Source organism: Manduca sexta, chromosome 27 (genome assembly GCF_014839805.1).
Source record: "Manduca sexta isolate Smith_Timp_Sample1 chromosome 27, JHU_Msex_v1.0, whole genome shotgun sequence".
Lineage (NCBI taxonomy): Eukaryota > Metazoa > Arthropoda > Insecta > Lepidoptera > Sphingidae > Manduca > Manduca sexta.
The window spans coordinates 4,902,131-4,925,999 of NC_051141.1; the positions used below are offsets into that span (position 1 = coordinate 4,902,131).

The following is a 23,869-nucleotide window of genomic DNA, read 5'->3' on the forward strand; positions in this document are numbered from 1 at the left end:
AGACGGCCGTCAGACAACCCACTAACCTCTAAAAATCACAATGAATGAACTTGTCAAACCACCCTTTGATGACAAATTTATTTACAATTTACTGCAAATTAATAAAATTCTTTATCCGGAAGACATGGTTTTACAATTTCAAAACAAAAAGGATTAATTATAATTAATATTAAGTCTTATATGTTATCCATTTATCGCTTACAATATTGATTAATTAATTTAATTTTTTGTAGTTAGTGTTTTTGTACCTAGTGAGGTAGAATTTCCTAATTTATAATAATAATATTTGAAAATTCTTATTAAGTAATTTACGATGAACTGACGATTGCAATTTATTTATATCGACGGTAAATATTTTACACATCTTTGTTTTAAAAAACTACAAAATAAATATTGAAAATATTGCAAAATAGTCGCTCGTCAATTTAGAAGTTGAATGGGTTTTGTTATATCTTAAAATGACGTGATCTATTTTTTAAGACAGACTATACTAAACAAGGTAAACCTTAATTTACTTAGCATTGAATGAGCATTGAACGACAACGGTAAACTACAGCTAAATATTTTTAGAACTCTACCTCAAAGCTCTCCTATAAACCTAAAGTCCTCTGCCTCTCCTATAGATATATTACATAACCTAACCCTTCCTCTTAACATAGGGAATGTAATATAACAACAATATTTAATATAGGAGTCCAAGTGAACTAAAGATCCATGCATGAGAACGAAACCAAACGCGACATCGTAAATGCAAACCTTTTGAATGTTTTTTAAACGTTTAATTTTCGTCAGATGTGTTTCGATGCGGTGGTGTGACGTAATTTAATGTCATGATAAATAAATAAATCATTATTATCGAATGGTGCTATAAATACGAGGTCAGGCGTGACGGGATGCGTCCGCGCCGGGTTGCTGATCTCTCCTATAAACAATCGTTGCTGCTGTAGTAAACATTAATACTATCACTATTGTAGCATATTTAACTTTAAACCTGTTATTGTTTGATGCATGTTTTTATTTACAATTTCGGGTTTTGTTTTTTTTTTTCATTCTTATAGAGTTATATTTTATGAAGAGCGGTATCTTTAGTGAGTAGATGGGGTATGGAGATGAATATTAGAATAATTCAAGGGTCTATGCATTCAAATAGGGACATAGTATTTATTTTGTCTATATGTGAACTTCTCGTACACATCTTTTTCAGTTGAATATGTTACATTGTGTAATATAAATATTTTTTACTTCAAGCGCGGCCCCATATGGATTGCTACAACCAATTCTGGAATTTGTTAAGCAGGTACGTCTCGTATGACACATACCAAAGATACATAAGACACGGATGCCTCGAAATTTAAAGCTACTTTTCTCTTTCCAACACTACATAAAGAAGCTTCACCAGACTGAAAGGAAGATGCGCTGGGCGCCTTGGCTCGGCGCGCTGGCCCCGCCCACAACATGGCGCGCCGCCGCCGCCGAGTCCCCTGCGCACGCACCGCGCGGTTCAAATACATGTGCGTACTGCGCAAGCGCAAAACACGATCATTGCCTGATCTTGAACCCTCCATTCATCACCTTTTACGAGCTAGCGATGTTTGCTTTGAGGTTTTTACGGTTTCGCCTTAATTTTTGGTGTGCAATTAGAGATTTTATTGCTTCAGTTTAATTGATTTTCCGACCATTATTGTAAACCGAAAAATTCGAGAAATTCACAACAACTATCAATGCTGGTTCTCAAATTTTATCGTCGATGTTTGTTTGCGGCGTATGCGGCGTGAAACAAACGGTATGCCACTATGTGCGGCGACTTTGAGTCACCTCATAGTACCTACACAGCCAGACAATGTACGTCAGATAAGGTACACGTATCCTGTACTTAATGTGATTTGAGATTGGTCTCTACGAAATCATAACATGAATCAGCATATTATTATTTTGTTACTTACTTGCTGAGGAAGTTTGCGCTTCACATGGAAGATTCAAGAGCAAAACAAAAATAATTTTTAAAACGACCTCCTTTACCAGTAAAGTGCTGGTTTATCTAAAATTCTGAAATAATAAAGCAATTGAAAAATCTAATTCCAAATAGATATTTTACTGTAAACAAACATTTAGTCCAATAACATGCAACATTGTTACTTGCCAAGATGTACATATTCTTAACTATCACCGCTAGCATTATAAAACATTTGCCCGCCTACGACCAAGCGTCTAACAATTTCGGTTTCATTAATATTTCGTCTAAAGAGATACGAAATTTATATCTTAAAATACTGCTTTCCTAGTACTACAGACTAGTAACCACAAAAATAAAAATTCTAATATGGCATCGTTGTATTATATGAATAAGTTATGAAATAAATTATGAAAATTTGTAGAATATATTTTCGGGTGCGTTGAAACGAAACAATTGATATTCATGTATTCCGTAACCACAATGTGTTGTCCATATGTTATGAATTTTGCTCTTTAATTCAATCATCCCCAAAACAAAGCAAGTGTTACGAAAATTTGATATTTTAATGTCGTTCAATGGCCCCTTATGTTAAACAATTGAGAACATTAACGCAGTTTTGACACGAACTGAAAATATGGCATTATGAGCATTTGAATTACGTTTAGCATCTGTTTCACAATGTAGTCGTACCAAGCTACTAATTAGTAGGATTCATCAGTGTTATACCATTTACAAGTAAAGGCAACAAAAAATAGCCTTAGTTAACATAACGCGGTCAACTTGACAAAAAACGAAAACTAGGACAAGTAGAGGACAAGCGTAAATAAACCTAAAAAGGAAGCCGGTAGGAATCAGATAGTATGGACTCTTCACCATTGAAAGCTACCCCCTTAGTATAGAAGCATTAAAAGAATTGTGCTGTGGTATCTCGTGCCTGTCGTAAAAGGCGACTAAGTGGGGCTATCGGGATTCGTCGACGGGTTGCGAGGAATGCGCGCCCTCAGTGCGACAAATGGTGTTGCCATTAAGGAAAGGGGACCTCTGAGCCCCACAAGCAATGAACCACGAAGCAGCATTGTGCAGAGACAAGTCTGGTGAATTTGGATGCCCATTTTTGACACCCCGGAACCATCTCATGTGCGCAGAAGCATAACACCGCAAGTTTTAGTCGGTATGCCGGTATAAAATTGTGAGGGTCCCGATTCAGAAAGTATTTAGATCACATCTGGGTTGGAAGGCCTTTGAGTCCGACATAACTATTCTTCCGCTCCCCAGGTTCAAGAATGGCGTCCATACATCTGTATCTACAGTAAAACTGTTTTTACTGTGGGACAAAATAAACCTAACCCCTAGATATAAGACTATTGTGTTTTATCCTGTCGTGTAATACTTTACTAGTACTACTACTTAGAAGTTAAATAATTGTTAACGTAGGTACGTGGTAACACAGGTGTGTTACCACGTGACTTCGGCTCTATGTCTCTTCAGAGGATAAAAAGTGTAGAACAGTAAAAATTATGTACCTTTATATTTTTATGGAAATACCTTTAGAATCGCTTCTGTAGTCATGGAGATTAGTATGTTCCAACAATAAAATAAAACAAACAAACTAGCTTTTGCACGCGGCCCCGCCCGCTTTAACGCCTATTCCTAAAGCACTCAGGACATTATTCTTGAGTGCTATGTTAATAGCTTCCCGTTAGTGAAATAATTTACAGCGTCAGGTGTCATTTTTAAATTTATCTATTATAAACAAACATACAAACATCAAAACTCTTTAAAATATTAGTTTGGATAATTTTAGAATATTATGTAGAGTTATACATAAGAGCGTATAATTTATTAAACCACAGAACAGTAGCCTAAAAACGACTGAAATTATAAGTACCGTACGCATATCATTAGCGAGCAAAATTATTACTGTCTTAAAAAATAAATATAATGTTGATGGTCTGCATACCGCATACAGAATGGTAATAGTTTTGATAGCATTCCAATTCTTCATAAAATTAAATTCTATAAGATCCGCATTCGGACGGACTTTGCATGCGAGTGTTACATAACCACTTTCAAAGCTATATTTGCTAATAAACTACTGTCATCCCGAATAAAGAAATGTAAGCCAAACATCCAAATCTATTTAGCGGTTTCTCTAGCTTCATTCCAAAATTAATCAATCAAGTCCTACATATATATGATATCCATTGGATATTATAACGTAATCATATTACAAAACTTCCATAACGTTAAAAAGTTTTCACGCGGACGGAACCGCAATAGAATCAAGTTAAAATAATAATAAAAAAATAAAACATCTTCAAAGCGCTACGTGCACTGCTCTCTCAATACCTTATCATATATTCTAAATAAATCTTATTACACTACTAGCTTCCGCTCGCAGCTTCGCCCGCATGGATTTCGGACTTCAAAAATGGAGGGGGTGCTCAATTTGTCGGGATGTTTTTTTAATGTATGGTGGTATGCAGGTGGTCCGATTGTCCGGTCAGGGTCTGATGATGGGATCCTGGTGAAATCGAAGGAATCTTATAGCATGATTCAGTATTCACGCGTGATGGCTTATTATTAGCGTATTTCATGTATAACTTTGGTGTTTCTATACCGATTTCTATGATTCTTTTTTATGAAATATTTAATAATGTTAACTTTTTTAATTAGGGATGACTAAGAGTGTTATAAACGTAAGAGTAGACAAATATAATGAGAAAGCTTCGAACTGCTAAGCTATCGGGAGTTACACGTGTTATTGTGAGTCAACCATAAAAGATAGACACATGCTGTCGTGGGATATATTTTACATAATTTTAAGGAGAACATTTCCGTCATACATGATTTCTGCGTAGCTTTAACCATTAAGGTTGCACACGCGACGGAAGCTTAAAAAATGGAGTAACTTCTCCCGTTTTCCCAACATTTCCCTTCACGCTACAATTAATAGGAGCAGAGGCTCCTATTAATTGTAGCGTGATGAAAAGTATACTATAACCAGCGCAGGAGTATGACAAATAATTGTACCAAGTTTCGTTAAAATCCGTCGAGTAGTTTTTGTTTCTATAACGGTTATACAGACAGACAGACAGACAAAAATTTTACTAATTGCATTTTTGGCATCAGTATCGATCCCTAATCACCCCCTGATAGTTATTTTGGAAATATATTTCATGTACAGAATTGACCTCTCTACAGATTTATTATAAGTATAGATAGAAGAAGAAGATAGATTTAAGCATTTTTAACAGTAGTCACTTAATCTAGAGCAACAATGTAGTGTAGCCCAACATCAATAAAGCATATCTTTAACAACATAATGAAATTCTCCCAATATGTTACTTTACACATAATTTTCTCCAACATGCCTCTATGAATTCTACCTACGAAACAAGAGTAAACATTATTTCTCGATCCAAATAAATATGTTCATCTGCGACAATTCGAGAGCTGGGTCAATGGTAGCGTTCTTCATGGAACTGCATATTTATATTTGAACTTTCGTTACTAACATTTTGTCTTTCAGATGGTTTGTGAAGCAACCTTGTGGGAATCGAAACCATAACCTCGTATTTTAATTGAATACGTTGTCAAAAGTTCACTGATGCATATAGATTTTTATTATCATGAGTTAATATACATAGATACTTATTATTTCAGATTTTCAGGCCGGTTTTATTAATTTTCATCAAATATCTAATAAAAATGAAATATTGTTAGAATAAATTGTAAATAACTGAGAAAATTTGCATGAAGGATATATTTGTTGTTCCCCCGTCGGTTAGATAGAAAGGCGTAAATCTCAACTCAAGGACGCATTACAAAGTTAACTTTTAAATGAAGCATTGAACAATACACAAAAGCTATAGCCAAGACGAGAGCAAAGGCGAAAACGCCTGAATCGTAGCCATAAATTATATTTTATGACGACGACGTGGCAATGTGCGTAGCATCCATCGACAGCGGGAAACGGGCAGACAAATTCGCGGGACTGTACCAGAATTCTGTTATACCACAGAGCGCTAGACAACGGACCGACTAGACGGGACAAACTCACGAAGTAATGCAATCTTCGCCAAATATTATACAATTTTGTTTGAAGTTGGTATTTTTTTCTTTCCAATTTTGTAAGTGAGTCCGTGATACAAAAAAATTGCATCCAATAACCAAACAATCGTTCCACTCTACTAGAGTTGATTGGAACCTTATTCATTACTTTTAAAAATTCTTATTTGAAAATCTCAAAATTCTTTCTAAATAAGTAAATACGACGGCTCTAGATCCACTTAACATCTATTTATCCGAGAATATATACTAACCAGGTTGTAAATTTTAAACACTTTATGATAAGTTAAAAGTACAATAATCTTCAAAGGCAATGATTTGACTATGCGCGAAGTGTTTAATCCATCATACACAATGTGTACATTGAATGATAGTAGATTGCAGAACAATATTGTATTATAATATTTTACGACTCGAAAACTGGGTAATTACTTTGCGATTCCAAACAACCACTGGTTTCAGCAAGATAACGTGATTTGCGCTAACAAAGTTTTGAAAGTCTATTTAGAAATTGCAAACGTCTAAACGCCCCATAAGCGTTGTGTCAATCAATTTTGTGGGCCATTTTACACAAATGCTATTTAATAAAATAGCCGATAATCCGCTTCTGTTTTCCAACAAACGCTGTATCCTCTGTTCTAATATATTTTATGTTTGGACGTCTCGGCATTTTTCCAACACCACACCCAGCGAGTATTAATATTCCGTATAGAGTTATCCGCACTCTGACTGCATGGACGTACATATAATTAAATCGCCAACATATTTATACCAGTGCTGAATACAGTAAGCGATTTCGATAACATGTAGTAAGCAGCGGATTATGATAATCGAATAAACGACGTTCATAATATTGATAATGGGGTCCACTGAACATGACAACATTTTATTTTGTATTGGCTTCTGTTCGCCGTTCCACCCGCGTCAAAAATATTTTGAAAGATAAAATTCTCGCTATATATTTCCATGACCAAAATTTTGCCTATTTGTAGTAGTATTTCAGTCTATAATCTGTTTCTCTACCAATATCTTTTTCAGATCGCCTCAGAAGTTCTTGGCTGATTGAGTAACAAACATCGAAACTTTCGCACTTATAATATTAGTATACATTAGATAAAAAAAAATATGACATGAATACTAGCTTCTGACCACGGTTCTGCAGCGGAAATGGTTTTTAATATTATGGTATAGACAAAATATCGAACGTTTATTACTTTAACTATAACTGTTAATAATTCCAGAATGTAAACCATTAATGAATATATAGAATGTACTATACCTACTATAGTTGGGAATGAAACGGTATGTTGCCGCATGTCCGCAAGTTTAAAATCCAAGGCACACACTCTAAATTCGAAGTTATGTGTGTAGCATTTATAAATTATCGTGCAGTATACAGTGAAGTAAAATGTCATTAGGTAATATCAGAATTCACCCATAATAATTTCTAATGTAAGGTTTGCCAACACGTACCAGGCCAGCGAACGAACTAAGGCCTAAAACCAGCAGTTAGCCAGTATATAAACACAGAATTGGTACGTATTCATATTATAAAGGCCCCTTGCACAACTTCTGAGTACATGGTACTCGTACAAAAGTCACACTCAAATCTTTGCTCCCAAATAAATGTTAATGAAACAGGATCTTTTAAATAAGTCAGTATATATAATATTCAGCAAAAACAATTTAATATCAGTAGTCGCTTCAAAACAAATTAAATCCACAGGGCTCTTCAAACGTTGAGCCAATATCGTCGTCTAGCATTCGTCAAATAGTGGCAGGAAGCCGACGCACACATGATATAAGTATGAACGCGCAGTGCTCAGTAATATTAGATGTACTTCTATCACTACGCCTACATTTGCATGGCACAGAATCCATTAACAGTCGGCCAATGTAAACAACGCCGTCGTCTGCCGGCGACTTAAAAGGCGTTAGGGGAATTTAAATCTTTCAAAAGCTTTTTGTACCGCCGCACAAGGCGATTAAGACAATGTATATATTACTTGATCGAGTTACCCGTGGTGTCGTTTGCACTTTAGCAGCACTTTAGCCAGGTACATGCTATGAGACAATGATTCATTATTATTTACCATTGGATTCAATTTCGATATGCGTCTTAAGAATTTCGCAGAATACCTACTCCGGTAGAAAAACATAGGATTTAGAGATTTTTTTGACAATTTAATAATTTAGTAACGCATAAGAAAAATCTATATAAAAATTTCGTTGGATTTTTTTTAACTCAGCCATTATGTACTACATTTAGAACGAGCCCCATTTGGATTTACAACCCTTATAATATCACAAGGTAGTTTAACCCTCGGACGGCGGATGTAAACAAAATGTAAATCACGCCTGGCACGGCCGCCACATGTGTTGTCCAACTTTAAAAAAACTCACTACATATTACATTGAATACAAAAAACGCACAGTTTTACAATACCTCTGGTAAAAGATAAGCTTACAGAACTGGGTGCGAACAGACCTCTGCGAATAGATAAAACATACGAACAAAAACTTGACAAAGTAAAAAAAAAACAAGTAGAGAAAACACATGTAATTTTGTGTCATGTATGAAAATTGGGGTAATTAATACGCAACATTTAATTTCATACATTTAATACTATTATGATTACAGAGTAGGCACATATAGGTACTAGGCAGTCTGTATATGTTGTGCTATAAGGCTTAAATGAATATCAGTCAACAGCACTTTATTACCAGTATTTATTTTTCTAATCTCAAGACAGGACATACGAAAGGTCAAATCGAGACAAAAGGGTCGTATTCTCAGGATGCAGCCATCAGTCAGTTCCCTTTGTTTTCACTGGCGTCCCATGCGCGGCCTTAACAAAATATACAAAAGACCGAAATGTAACCAACGCACCGCGCCCACACGCCGACGAATACGTGTTTTGACGACCGACACATCATCGTCCGAATACCTTTGTCCAAATAATGCTTAGCGTGCATCCATCTAAACAAATGCACCGACTCGCTTCCGCAATAACTGGCGCACTGATAAATCAGCGGAGCCGGGAACACGTCTCACATCTTTATCTCTGTAGTCTATATCTCCGTACAATATACATTAAGGCATTTTATTTATCTTACGTAGTACAAAATATCTATAAATGATAGCACACCGAGACCCAGATCTCGAACTTTTTATATTTACTGTGCGGAATAAACTTATTCCTTGAAAATCACTTTCGTCAAAATTCTGGTGTTGAAATCACATTACCAATAAGCACATGCAAATAAAATTCTTTACTCGCAAGCGACAATAATCTGATGATATGTCATATCGTCTGCGGTATAAACGGCAATGCCGTAGTGCGCAATCTCGACTATCAATTCTATGACCAATTGCGAGAGTGTGCAAGCAGGAACAAACTACGCATGCACTTTTCAGTGGTCTGGGCGGGATGCAACTACCTTGTATAGCTCTATCTACGTACTAGGTATCTAGGTGATAGGTCATACCAACAAATAGAACTCCTCGGACGTTATGATCGCCTAGTACTTCGGATGCAATAAAATACTATATGCAGGCCATTTGCATCGCACCGAATGCATTTATTGCGACGCGGATGGCATGGTTGCATTCTACTAAACTTACTGTACGTGTGTGTGTACAACTTAAGAAAACACTTGTTACGACTTATGAATACGATTTATTTTAAACTTAAAACAATCAACCACGTCATTTAAATGTAAACAAAATCATGCATGCATATATAATAATTTTAAATTGAAAGAATACTTTCAGATATAACTGCTTGCGATTGATATGGAAATGCACTTTGACACGACGATAGCGGCGTGGCCAATTCCGCCGCGTAATACAACGTGTGTCCATCTTGCACAGGCTGCAATTTGGAAAAGTTTAAAAACTCCATTTGTTCGTTATGTTGCATAGTTTGCACGTATCTGTCCATAGCAAGGGTTCCCTCTCCAATGTGCGAACGCATGTGAAAATTCAAATGGCTACTCTGTTTAAATCTTCTACCACAAACAGTGCATTCGAAGGGTTGTATGTTAGTATGTGTGCGCATATGTTGTCTCAGGTGGACCGACTGCGAGAAGCATTTGCTGCAAACAACGCACTTGAAAGGTTTCACCTTGGTGTGAGTGCGGAGGTGCTGCTCCAAGCCCGCCTTTTGCGTGAATGCTTTGGGACAGAAAGTGCACGCGAATGGACGCATTCCAGTGTGCATGCGCATATGTTGCTGCAGCCCGCCCTGTTGAGTGAATCGCTTGGCACATATAGAACATTGGTGCGGCTTCATTTTCGCGTGAACTAATCGATTGTGCTCGTCGTATTCAGCACCGTCTAGGAATGTGAGGCCGCAGATCCTGCATGAGTAAGACAGGCGATTCATCGCTTGAATCTGCGCTATTGCACTTTCCGAGTGGATGTCTCTGTCTAATCGTTGCTCACAAACTTGGCAGCGTAATGCAGCTTTCCGTCGTTTGGTGTGCTCTTCGCGGTAATGTAGCGAGTATTCGCAACAGTTGAAAAATATCTGCCGACACTGTAGGTCCGGACGTAGTGTTGATGGGAAGGTACACGTAAATGGTCCCCTGTATGCGAATAGTTTACCATCAAATAGTATGAAAATTGACAAAAATGAAAATATAATAAGTAATTTCATTCAAATATAATTTTATAGGTACAATCTACAAATTAAAATTATGAAATTGTAGAGCCGCGCCGGTAAACATTGTCTCTTGGAATACGATAGATGTTTACTCAGGGCCGTAGCTAGACTTGAATTTAAGGTAGGTCAACGGTTATTACAAGCAGGGCGGAAATAAAAATGTTACTACTTCTGATCTGCTCAGTCTTTTTTTTTCTTGACTTGTGAACGTGAGTAAAAAAAAAAACAGCTTAATACTTACGTAATTTTTAAGGTAATATACAGATTGTAACAAAGTTCCCTTAAATCTCGAAAGAGGGTTATTTCACCCATCAATACGAATAACTCTTACTAATGTACAATTTAGTTAATTATTAAGGTAGGGCATTAGTATTTTAAGGTAGGGCATTGCCCCACAATGCCCCCCCCCCCCCTAGCTACGGCCCTGTGTTTACGGCTCGTTTCCCAAACTCTAAAAAAGTACCCATTTGATATAAATGAATTGTAATAACTACCCACAAAGATTAATTACCTTAAGTCAACAGTCAAGTTAGGCAACTTAGCTTGTTTCGGCTTCAATTGCGCCCTTTTTACAACTCCGTCAAGCCTGGACCTTTTAATCGCATCCATATCTATATCGTCTTCAACTTTGACGATTATATAACTAGTGTCTACAGAAAACAGTCGTGTAGTCAATCCGTCTAAAGTAGACTTTTCATCATTCTCACCACTTTTCAATGGTATGAACTTAAAACCACCGCTGTTCTGAAATTTTTTACGAATTAAAATTACCGTACAATTATTTGAACATATTTATTCAGTATAAGATTATAAAAAATACGAACAAGCGAATTGAAACCATCCTCTTTTTTTGGAAGTTGGTTAAAAACATCTTAATATGTTTTAATAATTTAACGGATAATATTATTAGACATCGTTGCCTCAAGAATTGTTTGAACATATCATCATCATCATCATCAGCCACATAAAGTGCACTGCTGAACATAGCCCTCCCCTAAAGTTTCCAGGTGGATCTGTCAAAAGCTGCTTGCATCCAGTGTGTTCCTTCGACCTTTATCAAGTTTGAATAATGCACATAATCCTACTTCATTTTATAAATGCGAAAATTTGTGAAGATGGATGAATGGATGTATGTTTGTTCCTCTTTCACGAAAAGATTACTGAACTGATTTGGTTGAAACTTTATAGCAATATTGGTTATACATCAAAATAATATATAGGCTACAATTTATAATGATTTTGTTTAATTTGGTCATAATATAATTATACTTACATATTAAGTAAGTCGGAAAAAAATTGCTGTCTTGGCGTACGCTGCCTAAGCCGTTGGAGTTAGATAAAAATTATGTACCGTAGCATTGTTTGTCTTAAATAGTTCTCAATAAAAGTATGCGACAGCATATATCTACCTTTTATGTGGAAGCCACTATGACCAAAATAATGAGCCATAAATATAATTAAATCGGATACTTCTATTAGTAGGACTTTTATGCCGGAAAACTCCTTCACGCAGCGAAGCCGCGACAAAATGTTAGTATACGTATAAATAATCATGGTATTTTATAAGAACAAATAATATGGTGGTAGTGGTAGAGCCACACCATTTCATATACAGTGTGATGTGTAGTTTTCACTGGCTAAAGCAGAATCGACTAATCATTAGTTAGGTAAGCTCCTCTGGAGATCCCCCAGAAGCTCCTCCACAAAACTGTTCCGCCCTCCCTCATTACATTTTTCCATCGAGGTTGCCTGAAGCTACATACATGATCGTCTGAAATCATATGGGTGTTTATGGACGGTCGAGATTCCTTAAGTCCAGTCAAAATAGACAAAAAAAATCCTGTGTTAGGAAAAATTCGCATAAAGCTGAAAATTGGTATAGACGTTAAATACGTCATTTTCAATAAAATGTCAAAAGTCCCCATCGATCCTATGTGTGCAAAAGATTTTATCCAAGGTCAAAGGTCAAAAATACCGGTTTGTCCGATTTAACTCTGATTTTTCAACTTTTAAAATCGCGATATCACGCGAACGGTAATTCGTACGAAAACAAAAGAACAATTGATGTAGAGAATTGTATGATCTACAACTTTGGTCTGATCTATTTTCACGATAATACCTCCGATTCAGAGGAGTCCATACCAACAACATCCATACCAATTTTCAGCTCTATGCGAATTTTTCCTAACTTAAATGTTAATTTGACTGGACTATAATTCCACATGACCAATATATACTCGTTTATAAAATTTAATAGATAAAAAACAACCTGAAATACCGTAGTACACAATTTGTGTTCTGATCCTAATACTGATCTAGGCTTTAAGTGGTTATTGCACTTCTGACAATTCCATTATTCCTACGAAAGGCAAATTTGCTACCTCATGTGACTTCTTTCTGAGATAGTAGTACTAATCAATCAATTAAAAATTACCCACATTCCACCATCAAACTTTGGGTGAAACTGGCTTCGGGATTCTCGCTCTACCATTGCATTTATTGACTTGCCTGTTCATTAGACGGGTTAGCAACTTCTTTATCATCTTCGCTGCTGAAATCATGCGCATTGTGCTGCGTGTTTTTGTGATTTTGCAGTGCGTTTGCATTGTAAAATGTCTTTTTGCACAAACGGCATACATATTTGGCCATTGGTTCCTCTTCCCAATGTTGTTGGCTCTAATTGAATAAAGTGGTTTTAAGTTTACATTATACTTAGCTCTAGGCAGATGGAAATTCGGAAGATGTCGGATGATGGTAGAGAAGGTACTAAAATATGTTTGCGTAAAATGTTTACCGGAGAATTACTTACTAAGATAGTATAATATGCTGAGTAAAATGATGGCAAATCCAGAATGGTGCCTACATAAATTTTCTTTACTAGTTTCAAACCTACCTGATGTAACTGCGCATTATTTGGTTTTGATACAAGAATTGTCTGCTGAAACGAGTTTTCCTCAATATCTTCCATATTACAAACTAGAAAAACAAAATAATCAATAATTTATAACAATTATTTAAGGGGAAAAGCATCAGTATACTTACCTAACGAAATGTAGAAAGTAAAAATATACCATTTACTAATATACTAATGCAACTCATTATTACGCTCACCCATGTTAGAAAGCCAAAATAAAAAAAATCATTATTCGCAGTAGAGTAACTTTTAGAAATAGCGCCATTTTGACTAAGAGAGGGAGAAAGGAAATACTATGGCGTGACAACTCTATATTTTATTTTTTATATACTATATAGTCGATTAGATTGTATAGAAAGAAGAACCACCATTAGTCACCAGCTAATGAGAGTCAGATCAGAATCAGAATCAAAGATACACTCCATTATTAAGGCAGCTGATTTTATCTTACGCCTTTGAACAACCCTCCTTTTTGCGGTTTTTAAATTGCAAAATTGTGTATGTTTTTTCAGTTAGACAGAATCGACTAAATATGATTTTTTTAATGGCAATATCTACCATAATTGACGTTTCACGTTTCATTATAAATGTCACTGACGAATGAAAATTTTGTCAAGGTGCTCATAGATCACTGCAAACGAAATTATAATATACATGGAAAGTTCACTTCTTTGTGTTGCTAATAATATATTTTTTATAATACATGCATCATATTGAGTAGTTTACTTTTGTCGAATATATATTTTATTTGAAATAGAATTGTCAATATACTTTCTCTGTTTATTTTGAAAGTTTTGAATGAATGACGACATTCGTGTGAATACACATAGTTGTTTTTAAGTTTTTTACAAAGGAATGTTTACTAATATAATTTACTGATTGTTGGACTTTTTGTTTCTACATTTATATAAATTAGTTTTAACATGGCTGGTTCGGCGCTAAGGCGGCTAATGGCCGAATACAAACGTAAGTTAATTAATGACTTTATCATGCCACGAAGTCAATTTGCACCCCTTTATAAAAAAATTAACATGTTCTATGAACTTTTCAGAGTTAACATTGAATCCCCCAGAGGGTATCATTGCTGGACCAATAAATGAAGAAAATTTCTTTGAATGGGAAGCATTAATAACGTAAGTGAATTGAAACATTTCTAGAGGTTTCTGTCATTGTTTACATGTATTGAGGTCAACACATGATGGTATTAATACAACTATTTTTATCATAAAATATTTATTAATATACATGTATGGATATAACAAAAGTTTATATTAAATATACTAGAAATTGCTATGTTTGTCATCTTGATAAAAGTCTTGGCTAATCCTTGCACTGTTAAAATGTGTTAATCTGTGAATGTGTTAGTTTCTGACACCTCACAACATTCAGTTTTAGGGTCAAGACAGCGTATAGGCTGTGACAATTTTTGATTAAACCTATTGTCATTAATTCTTCTTTGATATATTAAAACCAATTTCCTTTACAAGACCATTCTGCATCTTTTATGAATATGCACAACATTTTGTGAATTTGATTTTAGTGGACCGGAAGGCACATGCTTTGAAGGAGGAATATTTCCAGCGAAATTGATCTTCCCACCAGACTATCCCCTGAGTCCCCCGAAAATGCAGTTCATATGTGAAATGTTCCATCCAAATAGTAAGCATTAATCAACTTGAATAAGATTCAACAATTTCTGTGAATAATGTATATTACTAGGGCTACTACTAAACTGCCACAAAATCTTGCTATTGCACCATTCATTTGCAGTAAGCCATCTTTGCATGTTTCTATTTCTCGATAATGATGAATCAGTTTTATGTAACTAATTATAAAAAAAAATTCCCCCCAGTATATGCAGATGGTCGTGTATGTATATCTATATTGCATGCACCGGGAGATGACCCCATGGGCTATGAAAGCAGTGCTGAAAGGTGGTCACCTGTACAGAGTGTTGAAAAAATTCTCCTCTCTGTGGTTAGCATGCTAGCAGGTGAGTCACAATTTTAAATAACATACTATGAGAGATAAGTCCATTGTGTATAAATGTATTTTAATGTATGGACCGTATTGAAAATTAAAATGAAAATTCCATAAATTTGAAATACAATGATGGTGTTACGTTATTTATGATTGGTGTTCTTTTTTATTTACAATGTCCATAATGTTGATTGCAGAACCTAATGATGAAAGTGGTGCCAATGTTGATGCAGCTAAAATGTGGAGAGAAGACCGTGATCAGTTCAACAAAATAGCTGAACGACTTGTTAGAAAGACTCTTGGTTTACCTCCACCATAATGACAAATAAAGTAAAACAGTAAATGGGGTCTAAAAGGTAATAATTATTTATTACTCAGGATAATATTTTTTAACATTTTACTATGTTTTTAATGATTTACTCATTGTATCATATGTTTTATCAACATCTTGTTAGCAATATTTTATTGTTTTTTCATTATATTTGATGCACAAAGTATAAATCGATAATGTTCATTTGGAAACACCAAAAATGTGGATGTCTAACACAATACATCAAAATATTTGTGTATTATGGATCAGATGTCTCTATTTACAATTAGTGTTAACGCAATAAGTTCATAGAATAGTCTCCAAAATGAAGATAAAGTATTATCCATTGTTATTATTCAATAAGAATGTAAGAGATGGTTTAATATTTTTGGAGTTTTGTTGCACTATTGTAAATATAGTCTGTATAATATTAATTTTTGGTTACCTAGTAAGTTGTATACATTTATAACCAACAAATTGGCAAATGTTTCAGACATTATTGACAGGATTTTTTACACACATTGTAAAATATTTTAACCTTTTAATAAATATTTTATGTATTGCCCATTGTTATTTTAAATTTTTTAATAAATCTTGTGTACGCTTAGTTGTATGCTAAGCAATGTAATGCAGTGCCTTGCGAATTTTATACTCCATAACATACATCCAAACAAACGCTTGGCTGGTTGAATAACTTATATAGTATCCATTAGTGAGGTTTTATAATGGACAATATATTTATAGCATGTAATAGATTATAATACAGACATGTACCTATGGGCAATGAGTACTCTCATTGTTTCTTTCCCTATCACATTTCCAGAAGTCAATGTGTACCTTCCTATGTCAGCTCTATAAGCACCCACAACAAGGCCTATACGTACATATAAGTGAGTTGCGAATGAAGGCACCTAAAACGCGCTGCAAACGTGTAACTGCAACGTATTTTATTTTTTCTTTCAATCTGTGTACACAACGTTGACGTGCTTATAAAATGCGGCGTTGCCAGCTCATTTATAAATCATTGTTTGCGTGGGGCCTTATTCGCCATATTTTTGGTAGTATGAAACAGCGCTGGAACCTAAGGGAGCGGTGACAAAGATTATAACTTTATGCTACATTTCAGACCTTTGCATAACAAAAAATATTTAGTATGTATATTTTCTCTTCCAATTATAATTTTTATAGTCTGATTTTACATTGTATTATAAATCCCTAATTGATTCCTTGTAAAAATCACCTCTACATTTTTTATTTATTTTTTAAAGTTTGGATTATAATTAAGTATCTAGTTGATGTGTAGGATTTTTAAAATGTATATCGTTTATTATACGTTAATGTGTTTTAGTAATGATAATATTTAAAGTTGAAATGTCGTTAAAGGTACAATTTCGGACGTGTAACAAACCGCAGCCACACACGACATTGCGGGTTTCTCCTGCGGTCGCGCACTATTTTATTCCATGATGCATTATCAGCCGCACATGTCGCGACTGCAGGCCTCAGTCGTTTCTATAGGAGCACCGATTTTCTATTCAGACACATTAGCAATCCCAATAAGTTAAATTGATGTGACATTTCGAAAATAACATTCAAATATCGCATATTTTTAATTAAGGATTCATTTACACGTACAACAAACAAACCATATAGCTGCGACAAATTGTGGTCGATCACTTTGGCGGCAATATGTGGTCAGTGTGAATGGAATTGTATATTTTCATACAGAGGAGTATACCTTTGGCTATTCTTCGTAAAAAGATTCCTTGAAACTTACACTACACAAGACCGTAGCTCCGTCCTCGCCGCGGTTTACATCCCCCCGACCCTTCTAATAGTGCCAGCCCGTGTGCCGACGAATACGGTAGTAGTTAGATTGCTAGTTCCCTACGAGTAGGCGCATGCATAATCGTTATGTCTCATCCTCTCCCAGTAACCATCCTGAGCCTAGGTTCGTCCATTTAGTGAATTGCCGTCAGGAGGGTTGCTTACGTTTCAAGGCTTGCGTGCGCCTATAGCGCTCACCCAAAAATCCGGTGTGTTTGTGTAAGTCTCTTTTGCCAAGCCAACAAAGGCAGGGTTCATGTTTAAAAAAATATATATATAATATCTAAGATGTTTTTATTACATAGATACGTTGTCCGAGCTCAATACTGGCAAGACGAAAGTAAAGTAATCGCCCGACTTGACGACCAATGAGCGTGCGGCATTAACGTTGTTACGTAACTGTCGATGTATATATATCCTTTTCTAACGAATGTATGCTGCATCTTTTTATTCCTTCTTCGAGCCAATTTGTAATTATATGTACAGGTACGTGACTATAGCAAATAGTGCGCCGTTTTTATGTGCCATTTTGTTAGTGTATGACGCGTCTATTTGTAAAACGTCATTATATAATATTACCCTAGAAGTCGACCAAATCGCAACTACCACATCACCACTGCCACACCACGTTTTGTCTCTGTGATATGATGTGGTTGTGGTACGTGTGAATGGTCTGCAAGATGCTTTCCTACCGAGGACGCACGCTACAGTGCTCGGACACGTTTTCTTAGAAATTCATAGAAACCAGTAGTGACGTTTGTAGCTTGCGGCCTTCGGTTGTAGCTCGTCTCGAACTTGTACCTTAACTGTTAAATTACAATGTAAACCGTCATTAAAACTATAATTAAATGCACAGTTCACGAACATCATTTTGATTTGTGAACATTTGCTAGTTTTGTAATATATTACAAAGTTCAAAGCATTATTTTTGTAGTCCCATTGTGTCGAAAAATTACAAGTACGATAAGCTCGTTTTAGTACGTTTTCAATATGGAATGTAATGTTTTATTTTAATGAAAGTGTGACCTTATCGTGCCTAAATATTGTGGTATTGTTAGATAGATTTTATTAATACCGCGATTTGTTCGTAGATAATATTAAATTGCAGGGGAAACTGAGGATATTTGATCTCCATGGTAACATTTCTTTATTGTATATTAAAACCTACTAAACATTGTAAATTATTTAAAAGTCCTTTAAATTTTAAATATGTGAAGGCAATAAAAAAAAAACATACATGAAAAAAAAATTTGCTCGAACCAGCGGACCCTCGTATAATTTCCGACATAAATCTATGCATATGAGATACGTCAGTGTTTTGCTAATTTATTGTTCGATCTGCATATGAATCATAAAATATCTTAAAACAATCTGTAGCTAACTTAGTAATTTATTTTAAGAACCTCACTACTCTCACAGATTTTATATTGTAGTGATAATTATATTTTATACATCATAAGGTGAACTATTCCGTGCCTTCAAGAATTCTAGACGCCTTTCTATAATCCTTTAGGCTTATAGGAAACAAAAACATTTAAGGCGATACCTCAAGGTCCATTTTCATACATTTTGTTTCACCTTTAATCTGGGTAACTAAACAAGTATTGGCAAGTAAAGAATTTAAATTCACGTCTAGTTAGTGATTAGTTCTCGCAGTTGAAAGAAAAACGTAAAAATAATTAATAATCATGGATATTTCGGCCTTTAAAATTTAATATGACGAAATTGGACCTTGAGGTATCGCCTTAAGGGACTGACATATCCTAGCAACAGACTAGTATCACTTTAATATGTCATTCCCATTTACTTATTTGTTTTCTATTAGTGTTAACAAGCTAACGATTGTAGAAAGGCATCTTACCTACGGCCCCAGTTTCCCTTACGCCCGATGTATGACTATTCACATAAAATTTTATCGTTGTTTTAACATGTTATTACCTGAGAAGAATAAAGCAGGACCCGATTTGTATTTTTGCGGACTGTTTATTTTTATGGCTAATTAAATTAATACATTGAAATGTCGGAATTTTATTACACTATCATATCGACAATTTACAATATTTTTTTTACAATAACCTACTAAGCCCTTTATCACCTACTGTGGAAATTTACCTGCTGGGCTAAAGTCAAGCCTTATAAAATACTAGTTTTTTCTCGCAGCTTGTCTGCGTGACATAGTTTTTCCATGATCAAAATAACGCATTATTTATTCGTGTAATACAAGGTAGTTTATGTCCTGCCCAGAATCAAACTAAAGTGATTCAATGGTACTGAGATGGCTGTTAAAACGTTACAGATAGACACGAGTTACTTTTGCGTTTATAATAGAAACTATCTTTTGCCCGCCTGCGTGATTAAGTTTTTTCGGGCTAAAGTATTTTATTTTAAGTCACGCTATATATTTTCCCCTGATAGAAATTTGTAAATGTTATTCCCAGGGTCTCAAATTATCTCCATACCAAATATCGTCTGAATACGTTGGGTAGTTTTTGAGTTTATCGCGTTCAGTTAGGCAGACAGATGTGGCTGGGGTTTTTATTTTATAATATATTTTTAGATTTTTTTAAGAGGAACAATTCCATCACACATGATTGTTGCATAACTTTAACCATTTACGCAGCGCACGTAACGGAACATCTCAAAAATAATAAATTATCCCCGTTTTTGCAACATTGTTCATTACTGCTCTGCTCCTATTGGTCATAGCGTGATGATATATAGCCTACTAGCTTTTACTCGCGGCTTCGCCCGCGTAAAGGAGTTTTCCGGGATAAAAATCTCGCTATATATTTTCCCGGGATAGAAGGTAGCCTATATAACCTTCCCAGGATCAACTATCTTCGTACGAAACTGCATAAAAATCCGTTCTGTAGATTTTGACAAAATGATAACATACAGATAGACAGAAATAGCTTACTATTTTGGTCATAGTAGCTTCCACATATGCTGTCGCGGATTTTTATTTAGAACTATTTATTACTACGGTACGTACGGTACTACATTTAATCCTACGGTACATAATCTTTGTCTAACTTATCTATGTTAATTGCTCCTGTTGAAAAATTCTAAAAAGTATACTATAAAACAAAGTCCTAAGGTGCATCTGTCTACCTGTCTGTCTGAAGGCGATAAACTCAAAAACTACCCAACGAATTTCGATGAAATTTGGTATAAGGATAGTTTAAAACCCTGAAGATAGCGGGATTTCAATCCCAGAAAACTCCACCAGGCGGACGAAGCCACGAACAAGAGCTAATATTAATATCAACATCACCGGTGCGTCGGTATCAAATAGACGTCACGACTGCAGTGACGTTTGAGTTTTTTTTCCAATAAATATAAAATCGACCATATTAACATTATACATAAAATAATAAATAAAATGTCGTATATATAAAATCAAACAAAAAAAAACACAGATTTCATTTCAAGAGTAGAGGATGGTGATTGCCATTTAAATGTGTTCGAACTTCTTTTCATTTTCTTTTATTGTTAGGTATACATTGTTCTACCAATAACTCGCTGCAGACAGAATATTCGTCAGCGATACTATATACATTATACATATGCCCCAAGTTGAAGAAAGTCATGTGTATTATATGGGTTACCAAGTACCGAGGACCTAGCAATAGATATATATACAAAAGACAAGATCGTATTGTAGTATGTACGCGTGAAACATACCTTTGAGCCTCATGGTCTTCTCTCTGAGCTCCTGGCGTGGCCCGCCGTTGATAACCCTCATAACTACACGAAAGAGCTTCATGTAACGGTAGTCCGTTGGGAAATTGATGTCTCTTTACTTGCAATTTTTCCATTTACCTACTACGGCTATTCAGAGGATGCAATATTTACTTAGATTCAAGCGGGCAGTTGAAAGCGTTTGATAACGATAAGACATAATATAGTACTTCGAATAGCCATATACAGTTTATTATGACATTGCGTTAATAAATTAAACCACACTCATCTTTATCTTTGCATATTTGTGCCAGACATAATCCATGAATAAGAATTATTTTTACAAAACTCCCAGTTTTACTTTTATAATATTTTGATATTTTGGTAGTTTAGTGCGACTATGCCGTGTGCGTATGAAATCCCTCCGGTAAAATAATGATCCTCGTGTTACTGCAAGAAAATTCAAATCCAATCAATCGTATTATTTTTAAAGAAGGACAACTCTTAATAACTGCATTGTAATTTAATAAAATAAGATGTTTACTACGGGTGTGATTTTTGTGTCACAGCCGTCTTTATCTAGTTGGTGCAAGCGGTTTGTGGCACCTTTGCATTGGGCTCAAGGGGGTACAAGTTTAAACCCTGCAAAATAAAGTCGGGGCGACCAAATTTTTTTGACCTGTAAAGAAAGGAGCAGGTATATTTTTTCGCAAGAGGAGCGCATGCTGATTTTCGCGCCATGTTTCAAGTGTTATATTGTTACAGAGCAGAATAATTTAAAACCGATAATATGGTTTTTGGTGAAACGTAAATAATACTACATAGCGGGGCAATTTTCTGATAAAGTAATGCACTCGTAATGTTGCAAAGTTAGTTAGTTCACGAAATCGTTAACCTTATTTGATAACAAAAAATCTGCCGACGCTAGTTGTCCGTTTAATCCAAAGATTGATCTACTTATGTTTCATTTGACCCTAATCTCCCCTATCTACGCAAAACTTCCCAAATCCAATATTAAAGTAGAATAGGTAATATTTATATACTTAAATTAGATTGGCGTCCATACGTAAAGGCTAAATAAAATAATAATATCTTCATGACTTGTTTAGATGTTTGTAAAGTCATGTTGTCAGTTTGTAAAGAAGATATTATTATTTTATTTTACGCATGGACGCCAATCTAATTTAAGTATATAAATATTACCTATTCTACTAACAAAATCAAAGTCTGGCTCTGGAGCTTCTGAAACTGACGATAAACTACTGGAGCTGCTGCTGCGACGACGAACAACATTATCGGTTCGATTGTCCACGTAATAACAATAACACGCAATATGTACAGTAACTTCCGAAACAGTTCGTAAAAATTTGTTTTTGTGAACAATTGCTTCATCTGTGCCAAAGCGATTCAGGATCCAAGTAATTCGCGTACAAGCCGACAACCGCGGGTTTGTGTTGTACGTAATGAGAGTACAAAAAAAAGTATTATGAACCGTATAAACACACGTTCTGATGACGTTGCAATGGACATTGCTTAACATTGAATTTCTTAACATTTTCGCTTATAACTTTTTTATTTATACAATCTGACAAAAAAAAAATATTTTTTTTTTATCTTAAGGTGATAGCTCAAGGTCCATTTTCATACATTTTGTTTCGGCTTTAATCTGGGTAACTAAACAAGTATTGGCAAGTAAAGAATTTAAATTCACGTCTAGTTAGTGATTAGTTTTCGCAGTTGAAGAAAAACGTAAAAATAATTAATAATCATGGATATTTCGGCCTTTAAAATTTAATATGACGAAATTTTAAAGGCAGAAATATCCATGATTATTAATTATTTTTACATTTTTCTTTCAACTGCGAAAACTAATCACTAACTAGACGTGAATTTAAATTCTTTACTTGCCAATACTTGTTTAGTTACTCTTTAAACTATTTATCTGAAAAAAAAAAATTTTTTTTTTGTCAGATAAATAGTTTAAGAGATACATCGTAAAAACCATTTCAACCCCTATTTTCAAGATGGCAGCCATGGGACAAGGGTGGCGACCCCACAAACTTGGTTTTAGCTTTACACTGACCCCCCATACATTTCAAAAAAATAAAATTGCGTTCTCTAAAAAACGCAAGGTAAGGTCTAAAAAATGTAACATTTCAATGGACTATCATAGTTAAGACGAGACAACGTTTGTCGGGTCAACTACTTACAAATAAATTATTATTTAAGGCGATACCTTTAAAATTTAATATGACGAAATTTTAAAGTCAGAAATATCCATGATTATTAATTATTTTTACATTTTTCTTTCAACTGCGAGAACTAATCACTAACTAGACGTGAATTTAAATTCTTTACTTGCCAATACTTGTTTAGTTACCCAGATTAAAGGCGAAACAAAATGTATGAAAATGGACCTTGAGGTATCGCCTTAAATGGAACACAGACATGTAGGTAACTTATAT

At 35.0% G+C, this 23,869-nt stretch overlaps 2 protein-coding genes across 3 annotated transcripts; one reads left to right on the top strand and one right to left on the bottom strand.

The window, feature by feature from the left end:
* Positions 1-8,630: 8,630 nt before the first annotated feature.
* On the bottom strand, positions 8,631-14,089 carry LOC115446037 (zinc finger protein Xfin). Of its 2 annotated transcripts, none has more exons than XM_030172585.1 (5): positions 13,804-14,089; positions 13,586-13,668; positions 13,201-13,368; positions 11,204-11,436; positions 8,631-10,615 (listed from the first exon to the last, which is right to left on the bottom strand). In XM_030172585.1, the coding sequence occupies exons 1-5, from the start codon at positions 13,805-13,807 to the stop codon at positions 9,778-9,780; spliced, it is 1,326 nt and encodes a 441-aa protein (XP_030028445.1). In that variant the 5' UTR covers positions 13,808-14,089; the 3' UTR covers positions 8,631-9,777. The 2 variants fall into 2 exon arrangements, with proteins under 2 accessions (XP_030028445.1, XP_030028446.1); XM_030172586.1 differs by having other exon boundaries at positions 13,735-14,089.
* Positions 14,090-14,199: 110 nt separating this feature from the next.
* On the top strand, positions 14,200-19,741 carry LOC115446039 (ubiquitin-conjugating enzyme E2 G2). The gene is made up of 5 exons (XM_030172591.2): positions 14,200-14,572; positions 14,658-14,739; positions 15,147-15,265; positions 15,459-15,599; positions 15,784-19,741. The coding sequence occupies exons 1-5, from the start codon at positions 14,530-14,532 to the stop codon at positions 15,903-15,905; spliced, it is 507 nt and encodes a 168-aa protein (XP_030028451.1). The 5' UTR covers positions 14,200-14,529; the 3' UTR covers positions 15,906-19,741.
* The last annotated feature ends 4,128 nt before the right edge of the window (positions 19,742-23,869 follow it).

Excerpts from the sequence above, each read along its gene's own strand:
- LOC115446037 (XM_030172585.1), bottom strand. Across the intron at positions 13,369-13,585 it reads ATAATGCGCAGTTACATCAG|AGCCAACAACATTGGGAAGA; the intron begins GTAGGTTTGAAA and ends TTATTCAATTAG. Across the intron at positions 11,437-13,200 it reads CTAACCCGTCTAATGAACAG|AACAGCGGTGGTTTTAAGTT; the intron begins GCAAGTCAATAA and ends AAAAAATTTCAG.
- LOC115446039 (XM_030172591.2), top strand. The coding sequence starts at position 14,530 with ATGGCTGGTTCGGCGCTAAGGCGGCTAATGGCCGAATACAAAC. Across the intron at positions 14,573-14,657 it reads GCTAATGGCCGAATACAAAC|AGTTAACATTGAATCCCCCA; the intron begins GTAAGTTAATTA and ends TGAACTTTTCAG. Across the intron at positions 14,740-15,146 it reads GAATGGGAAGCATTAATAAC|TGGACCGGAAGGCACATGCT; the intron begins GTAAGTGAATTG and ends ATTTGATTTTAG.